General features: G+C 58.9%; 2 protein-coding genes across 9 annotated transcripts in view; one reads left to right on the forward strand and one right to left on the reverse strand.

Annotated features, from left to right (window-relative positions):
- Positions 1 to 1,462: 1,462 nt before the first annotated feature.
- On the reverse strand, positions 1,463 to 10,572 carry LOC113600194 (uncharacterized). Its single transcript, XM_027062410.2, has 3 exons — positions 9,104 to 10,572; positions 2,541 to 2,692; positions 1,463 to 1,829 (listed from the first exon to the last, which is right to left on the reverse strand). The coding sequence occupies exons 1-2, from the start codon at positions 10,239 to 10,241 to the stop codon at positions 2,655 to 2,657; spliced, it is 1,176 nt and encodes a 391-aa protein (XP_026918211.1). The 5' UTR covers positions 10,242 to 10,572; the 3' UTR covers positions 1,463 to 1,829; positions 2,541 to 2,654.
- A 204-nt stretch (positions 10,573 to 10,776) lies between these two features.
- Positions 10,777 to 13,817, forward strand: part of ZMIZ1 (zinc finger MIZ-type containing 1) — a 229,593-nt gene continuing 226,552 nt past the window's right edge. For 3 of the 8 annotated variants that reach the window (XM_053206990.1, XM_053206994.1, XM_053206992.1), the window contains exon 1: positions 10,778 to 11,020. The gene's annotated coding sequence lies outside the window, so the exon portion shown is untranslated. Of the gene's footprint in view, positions 11,021 to 11,933; positions 13,257 to 13,817 lie in introns of those variants that run through there. The other 5 variants (XM_027062403.2, XM_027062407.2, XM_053206993.1 and 2 more) reach the window with 4 other exon arrangements.

A 13,817-nucleotide genomic window follows, 5' to 3' on the forward strand; every position in this document is an offset into this window, starting at 1 on the left:
TAGGCGTCTCCTCTCCTCCCATGGAGCCGCAGTGGGACCGCCTGGCTCAACTGTCCCGTGCCTCAGTTTCCTCGTTTGAAATGAGTGTACTCACAGCGCAGTTATGAGGATTAAATTAGTTAATATAATGGAGGAATTGAAAACAGCCCCTGGCACACAATGAACACTCTTAAAGGATTCACTGGTGCTACCTGGAGGGGCAGAGTGGGACTGAACCGGGCCGGCCGGAGGAACGGGGTCAGCCCACAGCCTGCCAGGCACTGTCCTTGCAGAAGCCTACAAGGGAGATTGGCCTGGAGCCAGCAGAGCTGGGCAGCCTTTGGCGATGCCGGGAAAATGGAGCTTGTGCTGTTGGAAGAGTCACGAGGCACAACCTGAGCCAACTTGGCACTCACTGGCTGGGCACGTGGAGCTCCTCCCCCATCCCCTTCCGGCTTCCCAGCCACCCCCCCCCCAAGTCCCTCCCACCACTTCCTACCCCAGGAGCGTCAGGCATGGTCCTACCCCCAGCCCTGTTTCCTCCTCTAACTGGCTCCAAAGGTCCACTCTTCATGCCCATTCCGCAGATGGGGAAACTATGGCTCTGAGACGTCCCCAAGAGGCATAGCTGGATGCAGAAACCTAGGACTTTGAAGACTCAGAATAGCTTGTAACGAAGGAAAATGCTAATCTGACCCCAAGGGCAGCCCACCTGGTTCTCAGCTCTTCAGGGTCTACACTGGCTTTCAGAGCCCCTGAAACGGCTCCCTCAGCTCTTCCGGCATCACGGGCTGGACCACTAACACACCCTTCTCTGTATTCACCTTATGGACTCTACCCATCTACCCAAACTCAGGAGAACATCCCCTAAGTGAATCCCTAATACACCTCTTCCACCTCTGCGCTTTTGCTCCTGTGTTCTGCCTTGCTGTCCACACCCACCCAGACCTTCATCTATCAAGGCCCACTGCAAATGCCACTTCTTCTATGAAGCCTTCTCTGATTGCCCGATTGCCTGTCCGTGGGTGGCCTCTCTCGATCCCTGGCCTCTAGGGACCTGGAGACATTCCTCTCTTTGGCCTTAACTGCTTTACCTGCTGAAAGGTCCTAGACGACAGACCAGGAGGTTCTCTGTCCACACCCACCCTCACCCCACAGGACAGGGCAAGAATGTCCATGGGCTGGGGTGCACGGTGGGCATGCACACACACACACACACACGCACACACACAGCTCCATAAGCCCCTCCAAGCCCTTCTACCATGGCCATTTCACATAGTGTTCCCCAGCTTAGGCCCCGGAGCTGACTTTCCTACATTCAACTGTCAGCTCTCCACTCACTGTGTGACCTTGGGCTTGGTACCTAACCTTTCTGTGCTTCAGATTGCTCATCTATCACTGGGAAGAATAGTTCTAATGCCACACGGCCGTGGTGAGAATGAAATGAGGTAGCACATGTAAATTCTTACAACAACACCCTGCACACAGTGATCGCTATATGTTTACCATTGTTGTTAATATTTACACTGTGACAACCAGGACACAAAGAGGCACTGGACAGAATCTCTGTCCCCCAGAGGATGGGAGTCCCAGATAGGAACAGGAAAGGGGAGTCGCATTTCTAATCTCATGCAATGGTCAAACCACCTTGGAAGTAGTCGTCACCGGCCCCACTTTGCAGATAAGGAAACTGAGGCTCCGATAGGTAGTACGAGATTCCCTAGGGCTCACAGCCGTAAGTGGCCAGGTTGGGATTCAGGGCCGGGTCGCGAGGGCTCCAAAGTCCATGCTCTTTCAGCAAGCCCGCTGCCTCTCAGTCTGGCAGCGAGATAAGCCGAGTACACAAATAGCTGTAATCCAAGGTAGAAAGTGGTAAGTGCCAAACAGGGACCGATAAAGGCTCGGGGAGGGCGGGCGCCTGCCTGCCTCGGGAGGGGAAGGGGCGGAGGGCAAGGCAGGCTTTTGAGAGCGGGTGACATCTGAGCACGGCCTCCAAGATGGACAGGCCGAGTGGGAAGACTTTCCGGCTGGAGGGGCCAGTGTGCACGAAGACATGAGTGGCCGCTCCCGCAGTACCTAGCGCGGTGCCTCGTGTGTCACAGGGGCCCAATGAGTATTCGTGGAAGGGAGGGAGGAAAGGCAGAGAGAGAAGGTCAGCATGCCCTGACCCCACTTGGCCTAGGAACTCCCCCTCTCACAGGGAGACAGAAGTCAATTCCTCCTATTCTCTGAAGGGTTTCATGGGGCCAAGGGTCCCCCTTGTCCTAGGACACCCCAGAGAAGTAGCTCAGGACTTTCAGGCTAGAGTTCCTGATAACTAGATGCTTTGCTCCACACCAGGAAGAACTTTCCAACACGTAAAGCTGGACCGGGCTTCTCTGTGGGGCAGGGCAGCGATGCGTCGGAGCCGATCGCTAAATTTTCAGGCACTCTGCGAGCTGCTTGATGTGAAGTCTGCATCTTGAAAACTGGCCACGGTGTAAGTATTTACACCATGGAAGTCGGCAAATGCCATCCATCAGGTGTTCCCCATTACGGAGAGCCAGATGTTAAACACTTACCCAGTACACCACTGAGCAGTTGTCTGCCACGCACGGGAGCGAGCTCCCCGTCCCCAGAAGGATGCAAGCAGAGATTGTCACCTCCTGAGACGAATGGCACCGAGGGGCTCTGGCTTAGATGACCTCAGAAGCCCCTCTCTGGCCCCGAGAGCCTATGAAAAGTCAGGTTTGAGAAAAAATTAATCCGAGTAATTATTCATGCTAGGAAATCATTAACCAATTGACTCAGAGGCTGGGAGTAGGGCAGGAACCAGAGGAAATGTGTGAAGCGCCACATGTCGATGTCATAGGTAGGAAGCCTTGTCTGATATCACGCAGGGAGCTGGGGCAACACTAGGACCAGAAGCGCGTCGCCGGGGCTCCTTCCACAGCCTACATGCTGGGCTGGTGGGGACGGGGACATCTTACTGCGCAGTTTGTTTGGGGTCTCTCCTCCAACAGAATATAAGCTCTGTGACAGCATAGACCACATCTGTTTTGTTCACGGTGGGATCCCCAGGGCCTAGTTTTGTGCCTGGCATGCCGTAGGTATTCGATAAGTGTTCGTTGAATGAACCAGTGTGTCTGGGATCCCTTCCTGTGGCAGCATTTGGAGAACTGGGAATATGCCGTCCTCTGAGACCATTACTACTCATGCTTAGCGACATGCAAGGCTGGGGTTCACATACTGATTCTGCCCCTTCTTGTAGGACTTTGGCCAAACCACTGGGCCTCCTGAACCCTCGTTTTTTTTCTCTGCAAAGTGGCTTGTGCCGTCTCTGCCTGCCTCTTGAGGTTGCTGCGGCACTCAGGTAACACATAAAGCGCTCTTTACAAACTCTAAAGTGTTGTACCCATAGGAGGAAAGGGAATGCTCAGGAAGCTGGCTTTGATGGCCAGGCCAAGCCCAAGGGCTCCCAGTGGACCCTGGAGAGCGGCCAGGCTGCTGCTCTCTTTGGGCTGATGCTTCGGTAATCTGGATCAGACCGGCTCTTTGGGGAGCAGGAGTGGGGGGTGTTGCAAAACGGAACTCAAGTTTCTAAAGGGGCAGGGAGGGGAGGCTGACGTGAAGACAGCCAGGGAGAGTTGGGGGAACCTCTTCCTCCTACGACCAAGTCTCCTGGAGCAGAGGCAGCAGGCAAACCAGTAACTTTAAAAGGCATTTTTCTGTCTGCAGAGCGGTTTATTGCCACCGCACCTCATCCCACCCCCTCCCAACCCCCAAACCCTCAGTGCTGCAAATTGCCTTAACGAGTGAGCTTGGACTGCCACTTGCCAAGTCAGGTGGGGGTGGGGTGGAAAATCCCGGCATATTCTGAAATCAAACCAGTGTTCCAAATGATTCCATAGAGAAAGGATTTCTGCCACTCTCCTAGACAGGCGTCCGAAGCCGCCCCCGCCCCCTTGGTAGAGTAGGGGAGCGAGGAGGGGGGCCCCAGCTCACTCGGGGTTGGGGATGGATGAGGAAGGAAAACAGGGGGTGGCAGTGCCCCACAGCCCTCCCAAGAGGCATCGGATTTTCGCAAAGAGGGTGAGGGCAGCGGGAGACTCAGAGCTGGGGCCAGGGAGGCAGGTGGAGAGGGTGCCCATGGAGGGGACGACATGTCAGCCTGGGCCCCCAGGGGAAAGCAAAATAGAAAGGCCCTGTGTCAGCAGCCAGGCCCCTGGCGGCCAGGCTCTCGGCTCCACTCTGTTCGGCGGGATTCTAGTCGGCACCAGCTGCAGTCAGGAACAATGCCTGGATTTCTTTCTTTCTTCTTCTTTAAAAAAAAAAAATTTAATAGAGGGGAGAGAAGGACTGGAGCCACTCACTGAACAGCTCAGCATCAGGGAGGCGTCTGGGACCGTGTGTCCTTGAAAAACAGCACAGACTCAGGGACCCCACGGCTGGCTATGAGGTGCACGAAGGCACATCAAACTGGGAGCCCGCGGCCCCACCCTGCTGCTGCCTCACACTTGCTGTGTGACCTTGGGTAGGTCCATGCCCCACTCTGGTCTATTACCCCAGCAGAGGCTGCCTTCCAGACCCTGCTCAATGCTAACTCTTCTCCTTCCTCCAGACTTTCAGAGTGGTATTTGATGTGGGCAGTCCTTCCTGATAGCCTGTGAACTCCTGGAGCGCTGGGTCTGGTTCATCCTTATGTGCCCCTTGCCTCTCCCACTGCACTTGACCGCCTGTCAGTCACTCAGACACTATGCTGGGTGATGGGATAGAGCAGTGAGCCATGCTATGGCCTGAAGCTTCAGCCAGGGGTTGGACGGGGGTAGGGAGGGGATGGGTGCACATCAAAATAATTTCCCTGCCTAGCAAGGCGTCGTGCTGGGCAAATACAACTCCCTGTGCCTCAGTTTCCTAATGTGTAGAATGGAGAAGCTACTACCACTAATAAAAATCAGCTCACGGGAAGAAGGAAGGAGTTCGTGTGCATGAGATACTCAGTGCCTGGCACACAGTAAGAGCTTACTAAGTAATCACTGATGATAATGATGATGCTGGAGGCATGGGGGCTGAGGCCAGGTAGACAGCACGTCTGCTAGAGTTATCAGGGCAGGCCTCTGAGCATGTGGCTGTAGATGTGGCCTTGAAGGTTGATAGCGGTGTGTCCTAGGAGCAGGAAGAGCGCGAGGAGGTAAGAGTACATATAGAATGCTGGCGAGTCTGGAAGCCACCCAGCATGGCTACACGCATGGGTCAGGGCAAGGGGGCGTGGGCCTGGAGGCTCCAAGACTGCTATCCAGGAGAGGAGGGGAGATGTTGAGGTCTGAGATCTTCTCCCACCCCCTCCAGTGCCAGAGAAGAGGGACCCTTCCCTCAGGGTGCAGGAGCATCCCTCGGGATAGTGGTAGGAAGCTTGATCCTCCTCTGGTCGCTAGTTCCAGACCCCCGGCGGTGCTGGACCTCCTAGCTCCCAGATGGCTCTCTGGCAGCACCAGAGGAGAGAAGAGAGCACTGGATCAGGACACCTGGTTCTTGTCCCAGCTCTGATACTTCCCAGCTGTGTGGCCACGGGCAAGCCACCACCTCCTTTCCAGGCTCGGTTTAGTCCCCGGAAAAGGGGCCATTGCGAGGCTCAGAAGATTAAGATGTACCTTGTGAAGCAAAGTGTCAATGTCGTTATACCTATTTATAGTCCTAGACTGGACTGTTCCCTCTGTGTGTGTGTGTGTGTGTGTTTCCCTTTCCCTATCCGGCCAGAGGAGACCCTCTGAGAGCACTCCCCCGAGCAGGGCCCCCCTCAAACCCTAAAGTGTACTGTAGCTTTGTCCAAGGGTCAAAGGCTCAATCAGAGGGAGAAGGGCCATGGGACATCCCCTGTGTCCCATACTCCCTTACTTGATAGCTATGGAAACAGAAGCACAGAGTCTGTGATGTGCTCAAGATACACAAGTCGGGCAGTGGTGCTTCCAAAGCAGGCTCTCAGTTGACTCCCCAGGGCCTCCCGTCAGAAGAAGGGGTTGCTGGCTGAGCTGGGTCTGGAACCATGGACCTCTGCCCCATGGCGGGAACTGAGAAGACAGCCTTCCTGGTGGAAGGGCCTGGAAGAGTCACGGCCAGGATGCTGGGCAGCTGCTGCCTCCAGGTAAGGAGGGGAGTGGGCCATCGGACTGGAATACTGGGAGGAGGCAGCCCAGGGGGATCTGATGTGCTGAAAGGCACATCCACTCTCTGCTGCACCCAACCACCCGCCTCTAGAAACATAGCTGCCTCACAGCTGGGCAGGGACAAAATGCCTCCCGGATCCACCAAGGTGTGAAGACTAACTCTATTCCCCGTTACCCCACTACCATGGGAGGGGACCCAGTCATTCCTTGGCAGGTGAGTAGGAGTCCACCCCGGAGTACTCAGAAGGTCACCTTGTCTGCACCATTGCCCCGTGATGAATGGAGGCAAGTCCCCATTCTCAACCCTGAGGTCCAGTCCCATTCACTGGATAACTGTGAGACCTTAAGCAGGTCACTTAACCTCTCTGAGCCTTTGCCCTCGGTGGGAATTATGCCTTCTGGCTTGTGGAGAGAATAGGATGAGGCAATATTTCCAAAATGCCTGGCAAACAGTAAGGACTCAACAAATGTGACACTTCTCTTGCCCTTTTGGTCCCTGGGCTCCCTTTTGGGGAGTGAAGGGTGAACTGTGGAGACAGAGAAGGCATTCCTGAAGAGGTAGGAAGTTAGCCCCCTGTGTGTCACTCCTTCACTCCCCCAGCCCAGCGAGGGCCCCTGGCCCAGGAGGCCATACTCACTGTACCCTATACAGGTCCTCTGCTCTCCCCAGGACCTAAAGCCTCTTACCACTGCCTTCCTCATGGCCCCCTGGACCTCCTGGCTCCCCACTCCCTAGGCCCAGGCCTAAGCAATGGCCTTCTTTCCTGCTGATGGTTCCCGGAAGGTAAGGCAATTAACAAAACCTAAGTCTACTCTGAAGATGGGTGTGGACAGGACCCTGCATTGGTGCCCACAGGCTGGCCTCATGCAGCCCACACCCTCCTGATGGGCACTAAGCTGCCTCTGAAGCCACATAATTCCTGGGCCCTGCATTGGCAGAGTGGGATCTGTCTTCCAGTTCTCAGTGGCTGGGAAGAGAAAGCACTTTCCCCTCTGCTTCACCCCCAGATCTCTAGGCCCACAGAAGCCAGGGCCAGGAAGGTGGAGGCACATCGTCCCCGAAGAGGCCTGACCATCGCCATGAGACCTTATCCTTGGTTTACAGAAGCCCAGAGAGGGCTAGCAACTTGCCCACGACCACACGGAGAGTCAGTCTATGGATGAGGATACAGAGCTGGGCCGAGAGGTCAGCAGGAAACTTTGTTAACAAGAGCCTGAGTTTGAATCCTGAAGGACCATGGGCAAGTTACAGGGCAGTTTTCTCTGAAGGGGAGAATGGGAATAGCCTCGAATTCAAGGAAGTGTGAGATTCAGTAAGCCAATGCTAAGAGGCCCTCACCACAGAACCCAGCACACAGTAGGCACTAAATAAGTCACAGCTTCTTGCCAGACCCAACAAGGATCCAACCTGCCTTGTTATCTCCCTGAAAGATGAATAGAGACAGCAAGGGCCTGAGTCCCAAAGACTGGGGCCCAGGATCCCCAGGAGGCCGAGGCAGACCAAGGGCCCAGGGGAGATTTCTCAGACTTACTGCCATCAAGTGTCATGCCTGCCCAGCCAGGAAGAGCTGAAATTACCCTTAGCTCCATGCTACAAAGCGTTGAGTCTGCTTTGTGTGCTGGGCTGCTCTCTGCAGTAGCGTGCTAGTTTTCAGATGTACAGGAGATGGCGGGGGGGGGGGGTGGTGTCTTCTGGACAGGAGCTTTTGAACATGAGTGGTCACCCCGCAAGGTTGCCTCCATTCTCCATTTCCTGGAGGTGGTGAGCCCAGGTCACTCACTGAGGAATCTGGACAGAAATGTCGGGAGGACAGCATCCTGACCCATCTTGAACCGGTCTAGTTCTTGGCTGAGGCTGGATTCCTGCCCTCCAGGCCCCAAAACCCAGAAACTCTATCCCGAGGTTTTGGAGCTGGGGTGGGGGCGGGTAGCTTTCTGCCTGCTGCAATGCTTTAGCTTTCCCAGGGGGAGCAGCTGTGGCTCCAGCCACCACTCAGCAAGCTGAATTACACCTTCCAGCCCTGGGTCAGGCCTCCAGGGGTTTCTAAGGCTACCCCCATGTCCTGAACCTGGGCCACCCAGAGGCTGAGGGGGAGGGGCTCAGGAATGTACTCCCACAGGAATGTTCTGGGACCATGCTTCCCTGGTGTCCTGAGAGGTCTGGAAGGCTTTCATGCCACCCACCTTCCCCAAGGGTGCTCAGCTGCCACCTGAGCAGGGAACAGCAGCATGATAATAGTCCATGTGCCAGGTCGAAAGACTGAGGCCCAGAAAGGAGTGCCCTCCCTTGCACCTAATGGCATACGGAGGCAGAATTTCCCCTGGGAAAATCAAGCAAGTTCCCGGCCTCCCCTCCCATGCCCCTGTGGACCTGAGCTTCCATCCTCTGAGCCCTCAGGAATCCAAGCTGAGTTCCCTGGCTGTCAGAGTAGCTAAGCCTTGAGAATGAATTCAGGGCTGGTGAATGCATTTTGCCTCCTTTCCCTCGGTGGTAGAAGGAGTGATCTAGCTGGTCCTGAAGGAGTTCAAGCCGAGGTCAGAGATGCCCACTGGAGGATGTTTTTAAATAGGGTGGGGGGAGGGTCCTCTGGCCCGCTCCTTGCACTGGCCCAGGGTCGGCGCTGATCACTGCCCAGGAGGCCTGGAGGATCTTTGAGTCTGCGTCGCACGTCCGCGCTCCCAAGCGGGCCTCGTCAATCAGGCAATGGCCCTAGCGGGTCCAGGACGTCTTCCGCTAGTCTCTGTCCTCCGGGGAGACCCCCGCCCGGGCTGCCTCCGGGTGCCCGCCCCCCGGCGGTGTCATTGTTCTCTGACGTCACGCCGCGGCCCCGCCCCTCGACCCCCACTCGCCCCCCCCCCCACTCCCTCCCCACCTCCGGCTCCTGGCGCCCAGACCCTCGCAGCCTGCAAAACCCAGGCCTTGCAGGGCTCCCCCCGCGGCCCGGCCGGGGCTGCGCCCCCTTGCGCTCTCCCCAACTTGCCTTTGTTATTCCAGCTCCCTTCCTCGCCTCGCCTCCGACACCGCGGCGGACTGCAAAACACGGAGCGCGGAGTACCAGCCACACCTGGAATCCGAAACCGGCGCGGGGCCGAAGCCTCCCCCGCCTGTGCTGGGAGGAGAGGCTTGCGTGCGCGCGAGTGTGTGTGTCCAACCCGTGCTGTGGGGGCGCCGATTATGATTTGGGACTGAGGGTGCAGCAAATCACGAGCGGGGGGCGGCTTCTGGGTGTGAAAGGGAGGGGGGAGTAGGGTATGTGTTTGTATATGTACGTGAACGTGAGGATTTAATGCCCAGGGGAATGTTTCCTGTTTATTAGTGTATTGGGGGTTGCACAGCGCTATATGTGTGTTTGCGGTTGTGTGTCTGTGTAAATGTGCTTGGTATGGCCGTGTATACGAGTACATTTGTGAGGGAAAGTGTACGTGAGTGCGTGTTTGTGTGTGCGCGCGTGTGGAAGCGTGTTTGTAAAGCTGAGTGTAGGCGCGGATGTGTGTGCTGTTTGCGTAGGAGTTTCCGTGTGAGTGGCAATGGACCAGAGCCAAAGTGGGTGCGCACTTAAGTGCTCTCGGGGGTGAGTCCGCAAGGGGAACCCCTCGAGTGGGTGCACTCAACTGCGCCTTGTGAGTGCCATCGCTCTCTGCGGCTCCTGGGGCAGCGCCCAGCCTGGGACTAGGGACTGGACCTGGGTCCCGCCGCCCCCACCCTGCCCAAATGCTCTGGGCCGAGGGGCGCCCCCGACGGGCCTCGAGGAATCCACGGGTCTCTGGACAGCGCAGGGTGACGGGGGCAGCCCGTGTGCACTGGTCCTTCCCAGCCGTCGGGGACACAGCGCTCCAGCCTCCCGCACAACATCGCCCTCGGTGGTGGCGTGTGGTGGGGATTTCCTCTGCTCGCCCCACCAGCCAGTCCCCCGGCTTTGGGAACAACACCAAAGCCTCCTCCAGGGGGAAGGCTTTGGCGATCTTGCTGGTGACTCGCTCGCCCCCAAATCGGGTACCTGACAGCGTTCGCGGCCCCAAGTGCACTCTAGCTCGGGGCTTGCGAGCGAAGGGGGGGCACTCCGGTGTGCCGGTGATTTTTGCCCCCTCCTCAATGTGGTCCCGTACTAGCTTCAGCATTTCTCTCCTACTCTAAACTTGCAGGAGCGGGGAGGTGGGGGCGGGCAGGGAGAAGTGGAGGAAGGGGGAGAGAGGAGGAAGGTGAGTGACCGGGTGGTGGTGGGGGGGGGGCAGTGGGGGGGAGGACGTGCGAAGCCCTTCCGACCCACAAAAGGTGAAAGCTTGGAGAGGGCCGGGACCGAGCAGCGGGGAAGAAAGAGCAAAAGAAGGGACAGGAAAGGCGAGGGAGAGAAAGAGGCGAAAAGGAAAGAAGGAGAGTGAGCGGCGAGAGCGCAGAGAGCGCGAGCCGAGCGGAGTCGAGCGCTGGCGGCGGCGGCGGCGGCGGCGGCGCGGCGCGGCGCGGCGCTCCGTTCCATCCGTAGTTCCGCGCCTGCTTTTGCCAGCGGCCGGCGGCGCGGGGCCCTTTGGAAATAGAATAGCCAATGTAATCTGACACTTCAACTTGCTCGGCTCCGGGCGAGTTGATTCACTTACTCACCCCCTAACGCCGAGTTCCTTTTCACTGTCTGTGGACATTAAAAAAGCGAGCGGCGGCGGGCGCCCGGGAGAGCAGGCGACCGGGCGGCGGGCGGGCGAGCAGCGACCCGGCGGCCGAGCGAGCGAGCAGCGCCGGCGCAGCGCGGTGACCCCAGCCTCCGTCGGCGCGGAGCAGGAGCTGAAGCGGAGCCGTTCTCGGCGCCCTCGCAGCGCTCTTCCCGGCCGGAGCCGGGCCTGCCCGGCAGCGGCCGCGGCGGCAGCGGCGCGTCCTCCAGCGGCGGCAGCGGCGCTCGCAGCGCCCGGTAAGTTTGGGGCCAGAACAGGGCGCCCGCTGGCCCCGGGCCTTCCTCCCGCTCCCGGTGGACTCTTGGGGTGCGAGCGTGGGGCGCTAGGTGTTGGGGGTTTTTCCCTTTAAGGGTCCGCCGGGACCAGGCAAGCCGGGCGAGCGGCCGGCGGCCAGGCTCCGCCGCGCTCCCCTTGGCGGCCCGGGGCCGAGGCCCAGGCGACCGGCGAACGCCCGGCTGCGCGGAGCCGGCTTGGGCTGCGCGCGGGGGCCGGGGCTCCTCTGGTGTGCGGGGCGTGAGTAAGGTTGTGCGCGCGCGGACCCTGTGCCCGCCTCCTGTCGGTGCGCCTCCAGCCCTCGTTCTGTACACCCAAGCAGGACCGGGATTCGGTCAGGGAGGGAAGGACCGGGATAGGACCACCTCGGTCTCGCATGTCTCGTTTGGGGAGACGCGAAGTTGTGCGCCCGTGTGTACGAGAGCCGCCGGAGACGGCGCTGGATTTCGGGGTGGCAAGGGGTGGTGATGTTAAGTTGTGCATCTGAATTTCCAGGGAAAACACACACTTTTGTAAATGGGAGGTGGAGGCGCGGTTAAGTTGTTTGTGTGTGAATTGCCCGGGGAGACGCGGCGCACGGTACCGGCGGGGAACGCCAAGGGGTGTGTGTGTGTAGGGGCTTCCCGTAGGTCTTTAGAAGCCGGAGGGGCGTTAAGGCCACGGCCTGGACGGGGCTGCCCCAGCCAGGAGGGGAACCCAGAGGGAAGATGTGCGTGTGTGTGCGCGCGCGCTGCAAATACGAAAGTAATTTCTCCGTGTTCTTTCTTCCTCTCCGTCTCCGGCGGCGGCAGCGGCCCCGGGGGAGTGGGAGGCCGGCCGGGGCGGAGGTTGGGGGGCCGGGCCGGGGCTGGAGCTGGGGTGGGGGGCGGGCTCTGGAAGCTTGTTTCACATTCCTGGCGTCTGGGCTGGGGAGAAAACAGTGGGGAGCGCGGCCTCAGCGTCTGGGGCGCGGGCAGCGGGCGCGCGTCGCCCCCTCGCCGGGGACATCTGTCCAGGAAGCCAGGCGGGCGGGGAGAGGGCGCGGTGCGGAGGGCAGGCTCCCCGCCCCGGAGCGGCGGGGGCGCGGGCGAGGGGCGGCCGCCTTCCCGGCCATTGTGCGCCAGCAGATTTTCACGGGAGACTGCCCCGGAGCCGCCGGAGAAGGCCGGGAGTCGCCCTCAGCCCCGGGTTTAAAAGACACTCCAGGAATGTAAACAACCCGGGCAGGAGGGCGGGCTGGCGGGAGCGCGCCGGGGCAGCGGTCCCGGCCCCCCCACCCCCACCCCATCCCTCCCTGGGGGACAACCCGACGGCGGGGCTGCTCAGCGCTTACCCCTTTACCTGCCACAAACTTTTTCCTCCTCTGCCTTCCTTTCCCACCTCGCCCCTCTAGCCGGGCAGAGAGCGAGGGCCTCTCCGGAGGCCGGGGCACAGAGCTACTAGCACCCGGTGCCTGATCCTGGAGGGCTGGTGGCCCGGCCCCTGCTTGGGTGTCCCTCCTCCTGCCTGGGAGCGCAAGCTTCCTTGGGCAGCGCCTGAGTAACTGGGGCTCTGAGAGCTGCCTGCCTGCCTGCCTGCCTGCCTCCCTCCCTCCCGCTGCTCCTTCCCAGCTCTCCCCCTTCTCCTCTCCCCTGACTGCTTTTCCAATGCCTTGACATGAGGGAGGGAGATTTAACTTGGCAGCCCAAACAAATGTTCTCTCAGAGGTCCTCCAAGAAGCTGGCGGCTGGGCTGGCAGGGTGAGGGCACTGCTCGGCCAGCCTTTTCCTCCTCCCTGCTCTGCCATGGCCGTTTGGAGCCCCCTGGGTGGACAGCCCAGGGCATGGGAGAGTGGAGCCCAACCCCGCAGATTTAAGAGGGCAGTGAGAAGCCGCCTGTGGAAGCCCCTGGCTTGGCGCTGGGCAGAAGCTGCAGGGATCTGCCTCCGGGTGCCAAGGGTTTTCTGGAGGCTTTTCTTGAGCAACAGTTTGTCTTCCTGCTGCAACCTGGGAACAGGGCCTGGTAGACCAGAGGGTTAACTAGGGCTGTCTCCTCCTCTCTCGTGGGTGTGAGGACAGGCTGGTTACACAGGGCAGGGCAGGAGGCCAGAGGCTGTTCCCAGAGGTGCCTGCGTTTGCTTATTATTGTTTTTTTGAAGGTAGAGATAAAGAGGTAGGCGCTGTGGTTGGAGAATGAGCAGCTTGGCTGGCGTTGAATTCGGACTTGACTTCCCTGGTGTTGGTACGGTCCCGTGAGTTTAAAAGTTGTTTGTAAGCTATCAGGGAAGTTTAGGACAGGGGGCCAGCCCCTAGCTTTCTCTGTCCTGGCTGCTTTTTGAGGGGATCCAGGGTGGGAGTGTGGTGGGGGGGGGGGAGCGGGGTGGGAGTACGAATTCCTGGCCCCTTGCTTCCCCTCTGCCTGGCCCTTGTGGTGTGGTTTGTGAATGCCCCATGCCTTGCACTGACCTTTCTGTCGTCAAGTTGAGGATGTTGAAACACCAGCATCAAACAAAAGACACATTGAAAGCCCTATCTGCCACAGAGCACGTGTGACTTTGGGGCCAAGGGAATGCATCTGGAGGGAGATGGTGTTTTCCTCTAAGTTTTATGATTTCGGTTGGGTTTTGTTTCTTTTTCCCAAAAGGACAGAAGCATCTCCTTGTCCCAAGTCACGGGGTTATGAAATGCTGGGTTCACATGTAAATCTCAAAACTTTAGACTTTCGAGAACTGGTGGCAGGCGCTGTAGCTGGGGCGGGGGCTGGGGGGGTGGTGCAGAAGCAGGGAGTTTTCAGGAGTTTTTT

Source organism: Acinonyx jubatus, chromosome D2, assembly GCF_027475565.1.
Source record: "Acinonyx jubatus isolate Ajub_Pintada_27869175 chromosome D2, VMU_Ajub_asm_v1.0, whole genome shotgun sequence".
Classification (NCBI taxonomy): domain Eukaryota; kingdom Metazoa; phylum Chordata; class Mammalia; order Carnivora; family Felidae; genus Acinonyx; species Acinonyx jubatus.

Excerpts from the sequence above, each read along its gene's own strand:
- LOC113600194 (XM_027062410.2), bottom strand. The coding sequence starts at position 10,241 with ATGCTGAAGCTAGTACGGGACCACATTGAGGAGGGGGCAAAAATCACC. Across the intron at positions 2,693-9,103 it reads AGGGAGCTGGAATAACAAAG|GCTCTCGGGGCCAGAGAGGG; the intron begins GCAAGTTGGGGA and ends GACTTTTCATAG.